At 44.0% G+C, this 19,253-nt stretch overlaps 1 protein-coding gene across 2 annotated transcripts in view; it reads left to right on the top strand.

The window, feature by feature from the left end:
- Nucleotides 1-19,253, top strand: part of sars2 (seryl-tRNA synthetase 2, mitochondrial) — an 83,913-nt gene that overhangs the window by 9,314 nt on the left and 55,346 nt on the right. For both annotated transcript variants that reach the window (XM_060943724.1, XM_060943725.1), the window contains exons 5-6: nucleotides 3,957-4,011; nucleotides 4,318-4,381. In XM_060943724.1, coding sequence (XP_060799707.1) covers nucleotides 3,957-4,011; nucleotides 4,318-4,381 — 119 coding nt within the window. The remainder of the gene's footprint in view (nucleotides 1-3,956; nucleotides 4,012-4,317; nucleotides 4,382-19,253) is intronic.

Raw genomic sequence — 19,253 nt, 5'->3', positions numbered from 1 at the left:
AATTAGTTTAATTGACAACAGCTCAGTAGCATGACTGGGTATAAAAAAGAGCATCTTGGAGAGACAGAGTCTCTCAGAAGTAAAAATGGGCAGAGATTCACCAATCTGCAAAAAAGTGCATCTACAAATTGTGGAACAATTTCAGAATAATCAGGCCTAGAAATTCATATTTTTTTTTTCACCAGCCAGCCGGACTAGTTACCTTCCAAAGTAACTACCCAAACAGAAAATCAACTAGCCAAAATTTGTTCATGTATGAATTTTACTTCTGTCAAAAATAACACAAAAGAGAGTAGTTACCATTGTTCATGACTAATGTGCATTTATTTCAAGACCTGAGTATTTTGATACTGTTGTTAAATACATAAATGAGAACAACACAGAGCACCATAATATATCAACAAATAATAATATACAGTATTGGAAAACTTGGCAACTTGGTGTATGAGTATTGAAAACAAATATACTTTATCATGGCTATAGCACCCAAAATATGTCCGACATGCTTTCTGTATTTAACCATTTATGAGAGAGAAAGCATTAGGAGCTTCATATTGACTAGGAATCAACTTGAAAAAAATTAATTATTCCGTAAAAATCGTATCGCAGCCAAGGCCTACCCTGCTCCCACGTTTGCTTACAAGTCCTTTGTCGTTTCTCCTTCTCGTACGCTTTATCGGCGGCCTTTTTCCTCCTCTTCAGACCGAGGTCGCTTTGTCCCCGTCTCTGGCAGTTTCTGTACACCTTTCAGAAAATTCCACATCGCAACGTAGCTTTGGCAGATGTAGATGTAAACAACAAAAACACGTGTTTAAATGGGCGATAATGTGGCCACATCTATTGAATTTGATAACATGACTATCGCGATATTCAACGAGATGCGTTATATGCATGTGCAGTAGTGAAAAAACCGACAGCCTGACTCGTACACGATATGATTCGGAATTCTTCGGTATTTTCCGTCCTGCCGACAAACACATCGATTAACACAGACACAGCACACGCTTAACATGTGGCGGCTTTAGTTAACGGTGTGTCTGAATCTTCGCTATATATATATATATATATATATATATATATATATATATATATATATATATATATATAAATAAATAAAATATTATTTTTTCCCAAATAGCCAGCCATGCTGGCTAGTGACAGGAATTACCTGCCAAATGACAAATTAAGTCGCCTCGGGCGACCGGACCACCACGAATTTCGAGCCGTGATGTTCCTCAGCATAAAATTGTGAAGACTTTTTGAATATCTCATCTAGAGGACATAATCAAAAGATTCTGAGAATCTGGAGAAATCTGTGTGCAAGGGACAAGGCTGAAAATCAATATTGGATGTCTGTGATCTTTGGGCCCTTGGGTGGCACTGCATTAAAGGCAGGCATGATTCTGTAATGGAAATCAGTGCATAGTCTCAGGAACACTTCCAGGAGTCATTGTCTGTGAACACAGTTTGCTGTGCCATGTACAAATGCAGGTTCAAGCCCTATCATGCAAAGAAGCCATATGTGATCATGATCTAGAAATGCCACCATCTTCTCTGGGCCAAAGCTCATTTAAAATGTACTGAGGTGAAGTGGAAAAGTGTTCTGTGATCAGACAAATCAAAATTTGAAATTATTTTTGGAAACCATAGATGCTGCATCCCCTGGACTAAAAAAAGAGGGAGACCATCCGCCTTATCAGCACTCGATTCAAAAGCCTGCATCTCTGTGTGATGCAGAGTACATTACATCTACATTAGTGCCTATGGCATGGGTTAGCTTGCACATCTGGAAAGGCTCCATCAATGCTGAAAGGTATATACAGGTTTTAGAGCAACAGTGTGCCCCCATCCAGATGATATCTTTTTCCAGGAAGGCTTTTCATATTTCAGCAAGACAGCATAACTTCGTAGTAGAAGAGTACGGGTGCTGAACTGGTTTGCCTGCAGTTCAGACCTTTCACCAATTGAAAACATTTGGCACATTATGAAACAAAAAATATGACAAAGACGACCCAGAACTGCTGAGCAGCTAGAATCTTGTACTGTATCAGGGAAGAATGGGACAACATTCCTCTCCCAAAACTCCAGCAACTGGTCTCCTCAGTTTCCAGACATTTGCAGACCCTTGTTAAAAGAAGGGGGAGGCTACACAGTGGTAAACATGGCCCTGCCCCAACTCTTTGGGATGTGTTGCTGACATCAAATTCAAAATTAGTTTTTTTTTTTTTTTTTTTTTCTTACAGTGCTAAATTTTCTCGGTTTAAATATTTGATATGTTGTCTGTGTTCTATTGTCAGAAATATATGGGTTTAGAGATTTGCAATCTAAATTGCATTCTATTTTTATTTACATTTTACAGAGCATCCCAACTTTTGTGGAATTATTATTATTATTATTATTATTATTATTATTATTATTATTATTATTAAGCATTACACAACTTTTTCCAATCTTTTGTTGCTCCTGTCCCGACTTTTTTTTGAAATGTTGCTGCCATTAAATTCAAAATGGGCATAATTTTTTCCCAAAAAACAAGATGTCTCCATCTCAACATTTTATATGTTGTCTTTGCACTATTTTCAATGAAATATATAGGGTGATCCCATGATTTTGCAGATAACATTATTTTTTTTAATTTACAGTTTAGTGTCCCAACTTTTTTTGGAAACGATTGTACAAATGAAACCTTACTATAAAATTGTCATTGATGATTCATTTCTTTAGGAAAAACCCTAAATCGTTATTTTTGAAAGAGAAATGCATTTTTAGCTTGTTAATAAAGAATTATGTATCACTTGCACACTTTAATCATTCATTTGTGAGTTCATGGCCCTGAGTTTATTGCTCAATTTTGTCCCCACAGTGGAATAACATGTATCTCTTTAACAACAAAAAAAAATCTTTCAATAAGTATGGTCCACAGGACAAATGTAATTTAGAATGCAGGTTAGAAATTCATTTGTTGGACCAGATAAGGACATTTATTGGGCCAGACTTGGCCTGCCTGGTGTATTTTATTTAACTTGTATCTCACCAGGTTAGTCTCTTGTCTTTTGCAAGAGAGACTGAGCTAAGAAAGCAGCTGAAATACTCGTTACAGACAATGACTTGCACATATTTGAAACCCCTGGTTTAATTGTACATTATAAATTTAAGGAAATTTAAAATATAACATTTATAGCATCTTGGTACGTTGTCGAGCCTCTTTCATCTTAAAACTAAAGAGCATCATAATTCTAATTGTGACAGATCTCACATTACAAGCTAAGTTTTTACCTTTATTTTAATGAACTTGTTTAATTTGAGAGGCTCACAAATGACCCCAAATGGACATAAATTTCCCCATATCTCAAATGAATAATTTAGGATAGTTGTACCATTTGAACATTATCATATATCAATAAGTGACAATTTGCAATTCCATCAGTACTTCTTGCAGTGACTTACTAGTTTAGTGGGAAGGGTGAGCCTGCATTTCTTGATTTCAGTTCAAATGAAGAGATGTGTTGAAAGGGTACTTCTCATTTCAGTGTTGTTGAACTAGCAGAGGTGAACGAACAGAGAAATTTGTCCGTTTTTATTGCTGAATTGCTATGTATGTCAGGATAAAAAAATAAATAAAATGGCATGTACAGTCCAACATTTTTAAAAGTAATAGCACCAGTAACATTTCAAAATAACAGCGCACAAAACTCATCATTTTAGCTAGATCAATATTTGTAGAATTAATTTGTAAATTAAACAAAATAAAAACATGTGAATCCTAATTGCAACTCCTAATTTGGGAAGCCAAAATGTTACCAACTATTGGAGGATACCAACTATTTATGATTTTTTTTTGTAAAGCTGTCTGATGTACCTTTTTTTTTAATAATGTTTAAGCAGTGAATAATAGAATACTTGCATTACTGCTGAAGTGGTGGATAACTTTTATTTTTCTCCCCCCCCCCCCCCAGCCCATTGGAGATGAGAGCCAGGCGAAAGTGGTTGAAATGGTCGGACATAAAGCTGGTACATGCATTACACCATATATAACAGCAATAGGATCTTGCTTCTTATTTTACCTATTCTTCAAATAGTTCATTTAAGCAGGAATATCACTAAATTTCATGGCACATTTGAGTGTACTTGCCTAATAATAAGAGTAAAATAAGTGTTTTATTGACAGCCTTCCTTGCTTTTAAAGCCTTTCTTGTGGATTTTGTTTTATATCACAGGTGATTTTTGTATCATTTTATTTATGCATTTATTTATTAATCCTTTGCTTGCATATACACTGTTATAAATTGATCTGATATGGCACTGTATCTACCACAGAGTTTGAATTCAAACCCAAAGGCCACCTTGAAATTGGAGAAAATCTTGAGATCATAAGACAACGGTAACGTACTTTGTTTTGTTGTCTTGTGTTCACACTGGAGAATGATGAATCACTTGTGTTGCTTGAGTCAATTGTAGTTTGTCTCTGATGGGTGAACACTAGTGAAGTGTAGTGAACACTAATGGTGTTGCTTGTGAGCATATACTGATTTTATGCAGTATACATAAGTGTGCGCGCGCGCGCAAGTTATTCCACGAAATTGAGTTGTACATGAGCTGATGGCTGACGAGGTGCAGAGCACTGAGTAGGCTATAAGCCATGTACGATGAGATTGAGTGAGTGAAATAACTGTTATATCCACATTTACTGGATTTTAGGAAATGGAGCATTTTTATTTTTTGCAAATTTGATAACTTTTTTTTTTTTACAAAATGTCTGACAATCATTTCCGCTTAGAACGTAAAGAAACCGGTGAAATGACAGTAGCAATTTGTGAAAAATGCTATAATTGTTTTTGAGTAGTTTTATTTCGTCCTTGGTTGGTTCAGCAACACGCTGTGCCATTTTGTTTTTCTCTACTCACGGTGTATGAACTGATAGCCTAGTTGTAGAGTAGCCAATCAGAACCCATGATTGCTCATATCCAGTGAATGTGGCTAGAATAAATTTCTATACGTACGTGTCACCATGAATAAATCAGTGAATTGTTTTGATAAATTTGGGTACTTTTTTGTGACTGTATCTATAATAAAAAGAACATCACGTCTTGAAGATGTGAAATTTATCTTATGTTGAAAAACTTGCATTTTTCATACAAAATTCATTGCAGATCTGAGTGAAATATTTAAATAATATTGACTGGCTTTGAGTGGTAGATCAGATGTATTCCATTCAGCTAGTATGATATTGAACGAGTCGAAGATGAGTAACTGAATGCAATATATCTGATATACCATGAAAAAAGCCAGCCAATATTATTATTATTATTCATATTCGATGGAACAATTATAGATTTTACAAAAAGTTAAGAACAGGGGGGTAACTTACCAATATTGAATGCTGATTCTGATCGAAAGTAATTCAGTGTTCTGTCAATCCAATGTACAAAGTCAAAGTTCTAACAATAAAAATGGTCTCATCTCATTATCTCTAGCCGCTTTATCCTGTTCTACAGGGTTGCAGGCAAGCTGGAGTTTATCCCAGCTGACTACGGGTGAAAGGCAGGGTACACCCTGGACAAGTTGCCAGGTCATCACAGGGCTGACACATAGACACGGACAACCATTCACACTCGCATTCAAACCTATGGTCAATTTAGAGTCACCAGTTAACCTAACCTACAGGTCTTCGGACTGTGGGGGGAAACTGGAGCACCCAGAGGAAACCCATGCGGACACAGGGAGAACATGCAAACTCCGCACAGAAAGGCCCTCGCTGGCCACGGGGCTCGAACCCAGACCTTCTTGCTGTGAGGCGACAGCGCTAACCACTACACCACCGTGCCGCCCTAATAAAAATGGTACAAGTCCAAAAAGCCTGAACAACAACTTGTATACAAGCTATATCCAGGTAGACAGTTCAAGTTCAAAGTTATTTTTGGTAGCAATTAATTGTTACATTGCAGTTGTTCAAAAGAAAAGGGAGGCTGAGTGAAGTCCTCTTGTAAAAGTCTCTGTCACTTTTCCTCACCCCCAAATAGAACTTTATGCTATTGCTCTCTTTTCCAGTTTTTTGATGTCTGATGGAATGTTTTTCTCTTGTAAATGTGTGAAGAATATCCAGTGACGTTTTGGTAGCCTTTCAGGTGTTCAGCATATCTTTCTCTTTCAAAGTATATCTTCCGCTTTTAATGAAGCAAACCCTGCGGCCATGCTTGTGTACAAACTGTCAGTCACTTGCTAGTGTGGAAGTTTTACACCTCTGACGTGTCTCTTTTCCATATTTAATGCGGAAGATTATATGCGTGAAGAATATCCAGTGAAGTTTTGGTAGCCTTTCAGCTGTTCAGCGCGTCTTTTTCAGTTTATTTATTTAGTGCTTAAAGGAACAGTCCACCGTACTTCCATAATGAAATATGCTCTTATCTGAATTGAGACGAGCTGCTCCGTACCTCTCCGAGCTTTGCGCGACCTCCCAGTCAGTCAGACGCAGTCAGACGCGCTGTCACTCCTGTTAGCAATGTAGCTAGGCTCAGTATGGCCAATGGTATTTTTTGGGGCTGTAGTTAGATGCGACCAAACTCTTCCGCGTTTTTTCTGTTTACATAGGTTTATATGACCAGTGATATGAAACAAGTTCAGTTACACAAATTGAAACGTAGCGATTTTCTATGCTATGGAAAGTCTGCACTATAATGACAGGCGTACTAACACCTTCTGCGCGCTTCGGCAGCGCATTGATATCTGAGCTCCGTATCAATGCGCTGCCGAAGCGCGCAGAAGGTGTTAGTACGCCTGTCATTATAGTGCGGACTTTCCATAGCATAGAAAATCGCTACGTTTCAATTTGTGTAACTGAACTTGTTTCATATCACTGGTCATATAAACCTATGTAAACAGGAAAAATGCGGAAGAGTTTGGTCGCATCTAACTACAGCCCCAAAAAATACCATTGGCCATACTGAGCCTAGCTACATTGCTAACAGGAGTGACAGCGCGTCTGACTGCGTCTGACTGACTGGGAGGTCGCGCAAAGCTCGGAGAGGTACGGAGCAGCTCGTCTCAATTCAGATAAGAGCATATTTCATTATGGAAGTACGGTGGACTGTTCCTTTAAACTGAGCACTGAATTAACCCCATCTTCTCTCTCTACCGCCCGAGAAAGAAATGATAGTGCGCATGCGCAGCAGAAAAGTTTTGTCATTGGATCTTTGCATGAGCTCTGATGTGTGACGTCACGTTGTCTTGACAATATGCAATATTAACAATATTGCACGCTCATTTTCCATCGGGGAGAGTGATGTAATACTGTAGAGCTCTCTGAAGTGTGGGTGGAGCACAGAGGACGGCAGGACAAAGCTTCTGGTACTAATAGGCTTTTTATTGTCAGACTTTCCAGTGTAACAGCCTACTTTTATGCTTTAGAGAAAAACACACACACGCGCTGTTCTAGTCCCGGGATGAGCTCTCTCCTCTGCTCTCCCTCTGCCTCCTTAAATAGGGCGCGGTTACTGGGAAGACACACAAACACAGGTTAATTACCGTCAGGTGTAGTGATTCTGCCACTCACCTTCCCTGGCTCCGCCCTCCTGTCACAGACCGGTGCTTGACCACGCCCCCGCTGCCACATACCCCCACCGCCCAACTCAGGTTGGAGTGCCAGATACCAACGGGTGATCCGCGCGTTGGCATCTTTCATGCGGTGGAGCCACTGGAGGGGCGCGTGGTCCGAACAGAGGGTGAAAGGGTGCCCCAGCAGGTAGTAACGGAGGGCGAGGACCACCCACTTGATCGCCAGGCATTCCTTCTCAATAGTGCTGTAGTGCCCCTCACGCACCGACAGCTTCCTACTAATGTAGAGGATGGGGCGGTCCTCCCCCTCCACCTCCTGGGACAACACCGCCCCCAGCCCTCTGTCCGACGCGTCGGTCTGCAACACAAAAGGGAGAGAGAAGTCAGGGGAGTGTAATAGTGGCCCCCCACACAGTGCAGCCTTTACCTCAGAGAAAGCCCGCTGGCACTGCTCCGTCCACTGGACCAGATCTGGCGCCCCCTTTTTAGTGAGGTCAGTCAGCGGGCTGGTGACGTCCGAATAATTAGATATAAACCTACGATAGTAGCCAGCCAGCCCCAGGAACTGTCTCACCCCCTTTTTGGTCTTGGGCCTCGGGCAGGCCGCAATCACTGCTGTCTTATTAATTTGGGGACGCACCTGCCCGTTGCCCAAGTGGAAGCCCAGATACCGTACTTCCACCCGCCCAATTGCACACTTCTTCGGGTTGGCAGTGAGACCCGCCCGCCTCGGCGACCTAAGGACGGCCCTCAGGTGTTGCAGGTGCCGCTGCCAGTCGTTACTATAAATGTCAAGATATGCGGCCGCATAGGTGGTGTGGGGCCGGAGGACCCTGTCCATCAGTACGGTACGGGTACGGTAGGGCGCATGCGTACGCAGCGACCGGCGGCAGTGGGAAGCATTGTTTGTTTGTTTGTTTGTTTGTCAAAGTTTCTTTTAACAAGGCCATTTTCGATAGTTTTTGTTTGAATGTGTATGTAAATCTGCTTATGTGAATCTGTTTAGAATCGGGCCGGCGTCATGGATCTGATTCCGATTCTTTTACTGACGGCGTTTGTGATTGTATTGCAACTGGGGCTGTTGGCAGCATCTAAACCCAGTAGGATTCAATACTCAAGAGACTATTTGCTCAAATTTGAAAAATCTGTGATCAGTGGACCTCCTGCAGACCTGGTCTTACCAGTCCTGAAGGAAATTGGAGATTATGAGAAAAGGGATCACTTCAGATCTCCAAAAAGGAAATTGAGGAAGCGAGGCAGGAGAGGCGGGGTTCGAGAGCGCATGAGACGGCAACACCTGTCCCGCATACCGCTGCCCTCAATTATCCTGTCCAACGCTCGTTCTCTTTGTAATAAAACAGAGGAACTCCAGGCTCTCGTTCGCCACCAACATTCATTCAGAGACGCCTGCATCCTAGCTTTCTCTGAGACTTGGCTCGGAGAAAGGGACGCTGACGTGGAGTTGGCTATAGATGGGTTCGGAGTTCCGTTTCGCTCCGACAGGTTGTTTGTGACCACTGGGAAATCATGCGGTGGCGGGGTATGTGCGTACATAAATGACCGCTGGTGCAAAAATGTTCTAGTGAGAGAGAGACTCTGCACGAAGGATGTGGAGTTGCTCTCTTTGTCTATGCGCCCAATGTACCTGCCTCGAGAATTCCCTCAGATCTTTGTTACGGTCGCCTATGTTCACCCAAAGGCTAACGAAAAAAATGCCTTAGAGCTCATCTCACAGTGCGTGCATAATTTGCAGTCAATATCTCCTGATGCCCTGAACTTTGTGCTCGGAGATTTTAATCATTGCTTATTGGACAAATCCTTAAGGAATTTTTATCAGTATGTTTCTTGCCCCACCAGAAAGGACAAGATTTTGGCTAAGTGTTATGGTTCCATTAAAAACGCATATAAATCAATTCCATTACCCCCCCTTGGTTTAGCGGACCACAACTGTGTGTATCTGGTGCCATCATATAAGACATGTTTGCAGAGGGGCAAGGTGACAACCAGAAACATCAAAGTGTGGTCGGAAGAGGCCACGTTGACTCTCCAGAGCTGTCTAGATAGCACAGTCTGAGAGGAGTTCATTGAATCCTCTTCCGACATCAACGAACTCACTGATGTAGTCGGTTCATGGTTAACTTATTGTGAGGATATTATTATTCCTGTAAAGACTGTTAAATCATACTCAAACAGTAAACCCTGGGTAAATAGTCATCTTAAAGTTCTGATAAACAAAAAGAAGCAGGCTTTTAAACAGGGTAATTCTATGGAGCTTGTGTCTGTTCAAAGGGAAATCAAACGGGAAATAAGGAAAGCTAAATTATCCTATAAGCGAAAACTAGAAAATAAGTTTAGCAATAACAATATGGGTTCAGCATGGGACTGTATTAGGACTATGGTTGGCCTAAATGATAATGCCAAGAAAAGTATCTCATTAGATAGGTTCACCTCTGATACTGTTCTGGCAGAAGAGTTAAACAAATTTTATTCTAGATTCGATGTACATGATTTTAGGAATGATATATTGGAGTTAAGAGATAGAATACAATATTCTATACACACCCCTTTTTTCTTTGATGTTCAGTCTGTTGTTAACACCTTTAAATATTGCAAAAGGAGAACAAGTCCCGGCCCAGATAATATTAGCAGTCAATTATTGTCTAGTTGTGCTGCACAGTTAGGCCCTATTTTTTATTATATTTTTAATTTATCTCTGTCTCAACAGAAGGTGCCTGATGTGTGGAAAATGTCCACAATAGTTCCAGCTGCTAAATCCAAACATCCCAAATGTCTAAATGATTTTAGGCCTATAGCATTGACTTCATTAGTCATGAAGTCATTTGAAAAATTGATTAAAGCTGAATTGTTGAAACGTACAGAACACCTTGATCCACTGCAGTTTGCATATAGGACCAAGAGGGGGGTTGAGGACGCTACCATAACTCTGTTGAATTATATCTATAGACACCTTGAGACTCCTAACAACCATGTTAGATTGTTGTTTGTTGATTTTTCATCTGCCTTCAACACTATTCAGCCTCATTTATTGATACAGCGATTGATGAATAACTTTGGTCTACAAGGCAGTATTGTGGGTTGGATCTTGGATTTTCTAACATGTAGAACTCAGAGTCAGAGTGAATGGTAAATTGTCTGAAATATCTGTAACATCTACGGGATCACCCCAAGGGTGCGTTCTTTCTCCTTTGTTATATATATTATACACAAATGATTATCGTAGTAACTTCGAAAATCGTCATATATTGAAGTTTGCAGACGACACAGTCATAGTTAGCCTGTTAAATAGTACTGAATCCTTGCACGGTCCTGTGGTTGATTATTTTCTAAACTGGTGTAAGGATTCATTTTTAGTTTTGAATGTTCTAAAGTCAAAGGATATGTGTATAGATTTTAGGCGTGTGCAGCCCACTCCAGATGCTATAGTGATGGAAGGTCAGGAAGTTGGTCTTGTTGAATCTTATAAATACTTAGGCATGTGTCTTGATAATAAGCTGACTTTTCAGAATAATACTGACTTAATCTATAAGAAGAGTCAACAGCGTCTGTATTGTCTTAGAAAATTAGCTAAATTTCAAGTGGATCCTGCACTGTTGAGTATGTTTTATCGTTCTTTTATAGAGTCTGTGATTACGTTTTCTTTTATTTGCTGGTTCCAATCCTTGAAGGTGAAAGAGAGAAGCCTATTGAATAAGGTTGTCAGTATTAGTAGTAAAGTAATTGAGTCTGCACAAGAAACCTTACAAGATCTTTACAACAAACAGCTTCTTAGGAAAGCAAATGCTATCTTGTCTGACTACTCACACCCTCTACATGAACAGTTTCAATTTCTACCATCTGGTACATTACTTAGATTTCCCTTGGTCAAAACAAACAGATTTAAACACACTTTTGTTCCTGCTGCCATTTCTCTTCATAATTCTAAGAGGAACAGATAGCTCTCTTTCATTATTCATGATATGGCCTATTTATGTATTTATTTGTTATGTGTCTTTTGTGTTTTTATAGTATGTTTGGTGCTCCCCACTGTTGTGAAACGAATTGTCCCACTGGGGGACAAATAAAGGTTGATTGATCAGCCGCTGAAATGTAGCGGGCGCCCCAAACAGCCCAAAAGGAAGTGTGACAAATTGGTGTAAGCCGAACAGTGTGGAAAAGGCCGTTTTTTCCCGGGATAATGGAGTCAAGGGGATCTGCCAGTATCCCTTCGTCAAATCCAATGTCGAGTAAAAGCGAGCCGTGCCTAGTCGATCGAGCAGCTCGTCAATACGAGGCATTGGGTACGCGTCGAATTTAGACACCGCGTTGACTTCTCTATAGTCCACACAGAACCGGACCGACCCGTCGGCCTTGGGTACCAAGACCACCGGGCTGCTCCAGTCACTGTGGGACTCCTCGACGATGCCCATTTCGAGCATGGCCTGAAGTTCTTCCCGAACCACCTTCTTTTTGTGTTCGGGTAGCCTGTAAGGGCGGCTACGCACTACCACCCCCGGGGGCGTCTCTATGTGGTGTTCTATGAGGTTAGTGCGACCGGGCAGGGGTGAGAACACATCTGAAAACTCGGTCTGCAACTGGGCGACCTCCGTGAGTTGGGTCGGGGAGAGGTGGTCTCCACAGGGGACCGGAGAGGTACGTGATGCCAATGTTCCTTTTTGAACCTCCGGCCCCAGCTCCGCCTTCTCCGGAACTACCAACGCCACGGGGACCTCCTCGTTCCAGAGTTTAAGCAGATTGAGGTGGTAGATCTGTAGCGCCCCCTCCCTGTCCTTACCTCATAGTCAACGTCCCCGACTCGCCGTGTGACCTCAAAGGGTCCTTGCCACTTGGCGATTAATTTGGAGCTCGACGTGGGCAACAGTACGAGTACCTTCTCTCCTGGAGTGAACTCTCTAAGGCGCGTGCCCTTGTTGTACAGGCAGGCTTGCCGTTCCTGGGCCTGCCGCAAATTCTCCTGAGTTAGGTGTGTGAGCGTGTGGAGTTTTGCGCGCAGGTCCATAACGTACTGAATCTCGTTTTTACTTTGTGAAGGTCCCTCCCAATTTTCACGCAGCACATCTAAAATGCCACGTGGCTTACGCCCGTATAACAATTCAAACGGGGAGAACCCCGTGGAGGCTTGGGGGACCTCTCGCACTGCAAATAACAAGGGTTCGAGCCATTTATCCCAGTTACGTGCGTCCTCACTTACGAATTTTTTAATTATATTCTTGAGGGTGCGATTGAACCGTTCGACTAAACCGTCCGTTTGTGGGTGATAAACGCTGGTGCGGATTGGCTTAATACCTAATAGCCCATACAGTTCGCTCAGTGTTCGTGACATAAACGAGGTGCCTTGGTCAGTCAGAATCTCTTTCGGGATTCCAACCCGGGAGATGACGTGGAAGAGGGCCTCCGCAATACTGCGTGCTGAGATATTGCGAAGAGGCACTGCTTCCGGGTATCGCGTTGCATAGTCCACCAGAACCAATATAAAGCGGTACCCTTGTGTTGACCGATCTAATGGCCCGACGAGATCCATCCCAATTCTTTTGAACGGGGTCTTGATTAATGGTAGGGGGCGCAAAGGCGCTTTTGGAATGGCCGCTGGATTTACTAACTGGCATTCGCGGCACGCCGTACACCACTTACGGACATCGCCGCGAATCCCCGGCCAATAGAATCGGGCCATTATCCGGGCTAGTGTCTTATCCTGCCCTAGGTGTCCAGCCATGGGATTAAAGTGAGCCGCCTGAAATACCAATTCCCGGCGGCTCTTTGGAATTAACAGCTGTGCGATGTACTCTTTCGTCTGAGTGTCCTGCGTCACTCGGTATAATCTATCCTTCATAATAGAAAAATAGGGGAAGGATGGGGTGGCGTTCGGCTGGAGCGTTTAACCATCGATTACTCACTTGGTCAAACGCATGTCGCAGAGTCTCGTCTCGTGATTGTTCTAATGGGAAATCCGCGAGGGATTCCCCAACAGAAAGAGGAGGAGCCGGCGGCTCCTCACTCTGTCGCGGAGATGACGTAGACGGCTCTGCGACAGCAGCTCCAGCCAAAGCGACACCGGGACCTCCCCCTGTCAACTGGCAGGACCCACTCTTTACTAGGCGCGTCATTAAACCCCGAAATCCCGGCCAATCAGTCCCCAAAATTAAAGAGTGGGTAAGGCGAGGATTAACCGCCACCTTCACTATAGATTTTTTCCCCTCTGAAATATACTATGTGGACCGACACCAAAGGGTAGCTGTGAACATCCCCGTGCACACACAACACCTTCACCCCCTGTGCTCCCCCCAATGCCTCGTCTTGCACCAGGCTTTGGCGGATCGAGGTCTGATTGCAACCAGAATCCACCAACGCCTGATATGTAGCCCCTTGGACACTCCGGCCCGATACGCTCCGGCCCGATCGAGGGCAGCTTCTGGCGCGTCGGGGATCCGTACCACCGCACCCACCTCCACTGCTGCGCACTGTTGTTGCAGGTGGCCCGGCTCCCCGCAGCGCCAGCAAACCGGCCCGTGCTTTCCCTCTGCACCTGTGCTCTGGGGCTCACTCACCTGAGGGGGGGGGAGAGACAGACACAGAAGGGAGAAACGGGAGGGCACCACTGGTGCGGCGGGCCGGCTGGGGTGGAGCCGGCCCCCGCCTCCGTGGTGGGGGAATGGGGTGAGGACGGGACACAGAAGGGAGGGGAGAAAGAGAGAGAGAAGAGGAGAGAAGAGAAGACGCCGTCAGTTGTCCTGCCGCCGGAACAGCTGCCAAATGATCCTCCGCCAGTCCTACTGCCTGATTCAGCGACGCCGGGCGGTGGCGCTGGACCCACTCTGCGGTTCCGGCTGGTAAGCGCGCGATGAACTGCTCCAGCACCACCTGATCGATGATTGATTGATTGATTGATTGATTCCCTAGGCGTTGCGATCGTCGGCCCTCAGCCACCGCCAGCAGGCGTCCCGGAGCTGCTGGCCGAACGCGAACGGCCAGCCGACTTCCTCCAACTGCAGCGTGCGGAAGTGCTGGCGCTCTTCTTCTGGTGTGCGCCCCACGCGCTGGAGGACGGCCCGGCGAAGGTCCGCGTAGGCCAGCCGGCGGTCGGCGGGGAGCTGTAGTGCGGCCAGCTGCGCCTCTCCTGTCAGGAGGGGGAGGAGGCGTGCCACGCGCTGCTCCATCGGCCACCCCGAGGCTTCGGCGACCTGTTCGAACAAAGTGAGGAACGCCTCGGGGTCATCCTGTGGGCCCATCTTGGTCACGGTGAGGGGAGACGGGCCCGCGGCCGGGGCGCTGGTGGGCCCCGCCGACGCGAGGAGATGCCGGAACGCCTTGCGATCTTCCCGCTGGGCCAGCACCAGGGCTTCGAAGCGCCACTCTTGCTCCTTTTGGAGCGTGAGGAGTGCCTGGTGCTGGCTTTGCTGAGCCGTGGCGAGGGCGTGGACCAGGTCCGCGAACGGGGAGGATTCCATGGGGCTGCGAGGTTGGTGCTCCACCTTTTCCCGGGTTTCGGCACCACTGTAGAGCTCTCGGAAGTGTGGGTGTAGCACAGAGGATGGCAGGACAAAGCTTCTGGTACTAATAGGCTTTTTATTGTCAGACTTTCCAGTGTAACAGCCTACTTTTATGCTTTAGAGAAAAAAAACCACACACACACACACACACACACACACACACACTGTGTTCTAGTCCCGGGATGAGCTCTCTCCTCTGCTCTTCCTCTGCCTCCTTAAATAGGGCGCGGTTACTGGGAAGACACGCAAACACAGGTTAATTACCGTCAGGTGTAGTGATTCTGCCACTCACCTTCCCTGGCTCCGCCCTCCTGTCACAGACCTCCTGGTCACAGCTTGACCACGCCCCCGCTGCCACAAATACATTTAGGATAAGCGATATGATATGGCATACAGTCAATAAACCCACTTGAGGGGAATAGAACATGTTTTTATTCCATGGTAAAAGTGGCCCGTATGTATCATAATTTCCGATATTTCACTGTGATGTCACTCCCAGTGTTTTCCCGCTGACTAGATGCACTGTCAAAATGGCACACTGGTTCAAACTTAAAAATCTTTTGATTAATTTGCATTTTTTTTTTTGTGGATGTGTCTATATAATATAATAACATTACATGATGGCGCAAAGATATGAAGTTTATCTTCATGTATTGAAAAATTGCTTCATTCACTCGTGAATATGTTCAACACTTGAAGATAAACTTTATCTTAAAATATATTTACAACTTCATATTAGTATCTCTTATTGCCCATTCATATGTATTTACATATTGTATATTTTGCGTTTAGAACTCTCACTATGAGTGCTTTATAAGTATTTTTGGTGTGTGTGTGTGTTGCATCTCAAACAGTTAGAATATCCTGAAAAACGTTCATCATTTTCCATCAGTTATTTAAGAAGGTGAAAATTCTAGACTCGGTACATGTTAACAGGATTGTTCTATTCTGATTTTGATAATTTAATGGCCTACAACACAAAAAAAAAAAAATCTCAAAATGAGAATTTTTTTTTTTTCAAGTTTGAGTAAAACAGTATAAATACAATGTACTTCTTGGTCTAGTTCAGCACACACCAACTACAATCATGGGGAAGACTGCTGACTTGACAGTTGTCCAGAAGACGATCATCGACACCCTCCACAAGGAGGGTAAGCCGCAGAAGGTCATTGCTGAAAAGGCTGGCTGGAAAAGGTGCACAAGCAATAGGGATGACTGCAGCCTTGAGAGGATTGTCAACAAAACTTGATTTGAGAACTTGGGAGGGCTTCACAAGGAGTGGACTGAGGCTGGTGTCCGTGCATCAAGAGCCATCCCAAACGGACATCTTCAGGAAAGGGGCTGCAACTGTCCCATTCCTAATATCAAGCCACTCCTGAACTAGAAACATCATCAGAAGCGTCTTATCAGGGCTAAGGAGAGAAAGAACTGGACTGTTGCTCAGTGGTCCAAAGGCCTCTTTTCAGATGAAAGTAAATTCTGCATTTCGCTTGGAAATCAAGGTCCTAGAGTCTGGAGGAAGAGTGGAGAGGCACAAAATTCAAGGTGTCCAGTGTGAAGATTCCACAGTCTGTGATGTGGGGTGCCATGTCATCTGCTGGTGTTGGTCCATTGTGCTTTATTAAGTCCAAAGCCAATGCAGCATCTACCAGGAGATTTTAGACCAGTTAATGCTTAATCTGCTCATAAGCTTTATGGAGATGCTGATTTCTGTTTCCAGCAGGACTTGGCTGTTGATTAGCTGGAGCTTCTCAATGAGGAGAATGGTTGTAACTTCAAAACTTAACATTTAATCGCTGGAACGCTGCAGTAAGTTACAGGAGGAGTGAGAACAGCGGACCTGTTGTACAACATCTTGCAGGGCGCAAACAACGCCACTTCCGTTTTTTTGCTTCAAAATAAAAGCATCTGACTAACTTAAACCAAGGCATTTCAGGATAAAATAAATCTGTGGCAATACGGAATTATTACCATTACTGCAGTTCTTGCGTCACATTCTGTCAACATCACAACTGTAAATATTGTAAATAAAGCATTTTAACTGTAAAATATTTTATGCCTTTTTAATTAAATGTGAATTAACATTTATCTAGTTATTCAACTTTTATTTATCTAATTATTCAAATAAACATTTCTCAACATTCCTGCCCGATGAACGACTGACCTACTCAGTCAATGTTTGGTTTTCAAGTAATTTCCAAAGGATATATCAGCTGAACAGGTCTCCTCAACGAACTGCCTGTGGTGGTACGGACAGTGCAGGAACGTACATGTCCATCTCTCCCTGGAAACAGTTCTGTGATCCTGCCCATTTTCCAGGTCTGCCTGGGCAGGATGACCTCTCCCACCTGAAGCACAGTGGGCACAGGTGTCTCACACTTGTGAGCTGATTTCGAGTCCATCAAGTAGTCCTTCCTCCAGCTGTTCCAAAAGCTGGTTAAGAGTCTCTGCTGGTATTTCCGTCTCCGGCCCACGTCCTCTCTGCTGGTGTTGGTTGCCTGAGATAGTGGAATCATAGTCTTTGGTGGTAGGGAAGTTAGTCTTTTCCCAGCCAGGAAGTGTGAGGGGGTGAGTGGCTGTGGCTCTGATGCTTCACTGTCCACATATGACAGAGGCCTGGAATTCAACACAGCCTCAATCTCTGCAAGCACAGTTGCCAGTTCCTCAAAGCGTAGCAATGCCTTTCCCAGCACCCGTTTTAGACATACCATTACAGATCTCGCGAGTCTCTTTCCCAGAAGCCGCCCCACCGTACAGCGTGTTCGGCAATAAACTTCCAGGTGTTCCTTTGTCGGTGAAGAACTCTGTGAGCTCTGATTGACTTCCACAGATCTTTCATGTCGTCTGCTCTTTTGAAGGTTTGGGTGTTATCTGAGTATATAACCTTACACAGCCCTCACCTAGCAATAAACTTCTTTAAGTCTAGAAGAAACTTTTCTGTAGTTTGATCTGACCCAAGCTCTAAATGCACTGCCCTTGTGACAGCACAAGTGAAAAGTGCAATATATGCCTTGGAATGACCACTAAACTTTCCAGTAGACTTTACATATAATGGGCCTGCGAAATCTACCCCAGTAATCTCAAAGGGTGGGGCTTCAGTAACTCTGTCTCTGGGTAGTGGAGCTGTGACTTGCTGTGCTGGTTTCACCTTTTAATTTTCAACAGATGTAGCAATGTGAGACCACCTTTTTTAAGAGCTGTCTCCCCTTGAAGACCCAGTATGTATTCTCTTATCTGCACTAGAGTATCTCTGACCCTAGAGTGCATGGCACTCCTATGACAGTCCTGTATTAGTAACTCGGAGGATGTTTTTTGTTGGTAGCACCCATGGGCTTAGCTACCTGAAGCTAAGATCTGAGTGCTGTAGCCTGCCTCCTACACAAATAAGGCTGTTTTCATCTAGGAATGGCTTCAAGTCCTTGATTTTTGACCTTCTGTTCGCACCTTGTCCAGCTTTTAACTGGCTGACTTCTTGGTTAAAACCATGCTCTTGAGCCACTTTCACCCAGTACACTTCTGCTGTGAGCTCCTGTACAGTTGGCTCTCCCTGAGTCTTCTGACTAGAACGGGCATTAGCTATGAATCTTTTCACCCATGCTGTTACTCTTAACACCTTTTTCAACCTGCTGTATTTGTCTAGGTTTAACAGTGGCTCTGCTTGTTCAGCACTGGTAAACTGTACTACAGTCTGAAATTTAGACCCAAGTTCACTGTTTTGTCATGTGCAACAGTCCTCATCAACAGTCTCCATCTCACTGGGTGATGACAGTGGAGTCAGTCCGCTCCACCACAGCTGACTCTGAATGAGTGATTCGACGCTCTGGCCTCTGGTCGGCAAATCAGGAGGGTTGGTTTTGCCGCTGCAGTGAGACCATGACTCTGGGTCTATGAGACTTTGAATCTCAGTCACTCTGTTTGCCACAAATGGCTTCCAACTTTGTGCTGTGCTGTGTATCCAGTGGAAGACAATCATTGAATCTGTCCACATGTTAAAGCATATACACAGAGCCATGGCCTCACTTTCGTTTATAAATGCCTTGAGACCTCAAGAATGGCACAGAAATAGTTTTAAGCATTAACAATAAATCTAATATAGTAATTTTTGTGATTAAAGTGATTTTATATAGGTAGCGGTCTGAGTGAATGACATTGACGTCTGTAACGTCACAGCAGGAAGTCTATCTGTCTCCTCACCAT

Source organism: Neoarius graeffei, chromosome 17 (genome assembly GCF_027579695.1).
Source record: "Neoarius graeffei isolate fNeoGra1 chromosome 17, fNeoGra1.pri, whole genome shotgun sequence".
NCBI lineage: Eukaryota > Metazoa > Chordata > Actinopteri > Siluriformes > Ariidae > Neoarius > Neoarius graeffei.
Note: the sequence above shows the minus strand (reverse complement) of the source record. Positions and strands in the feature narration are given on the sequence as shown.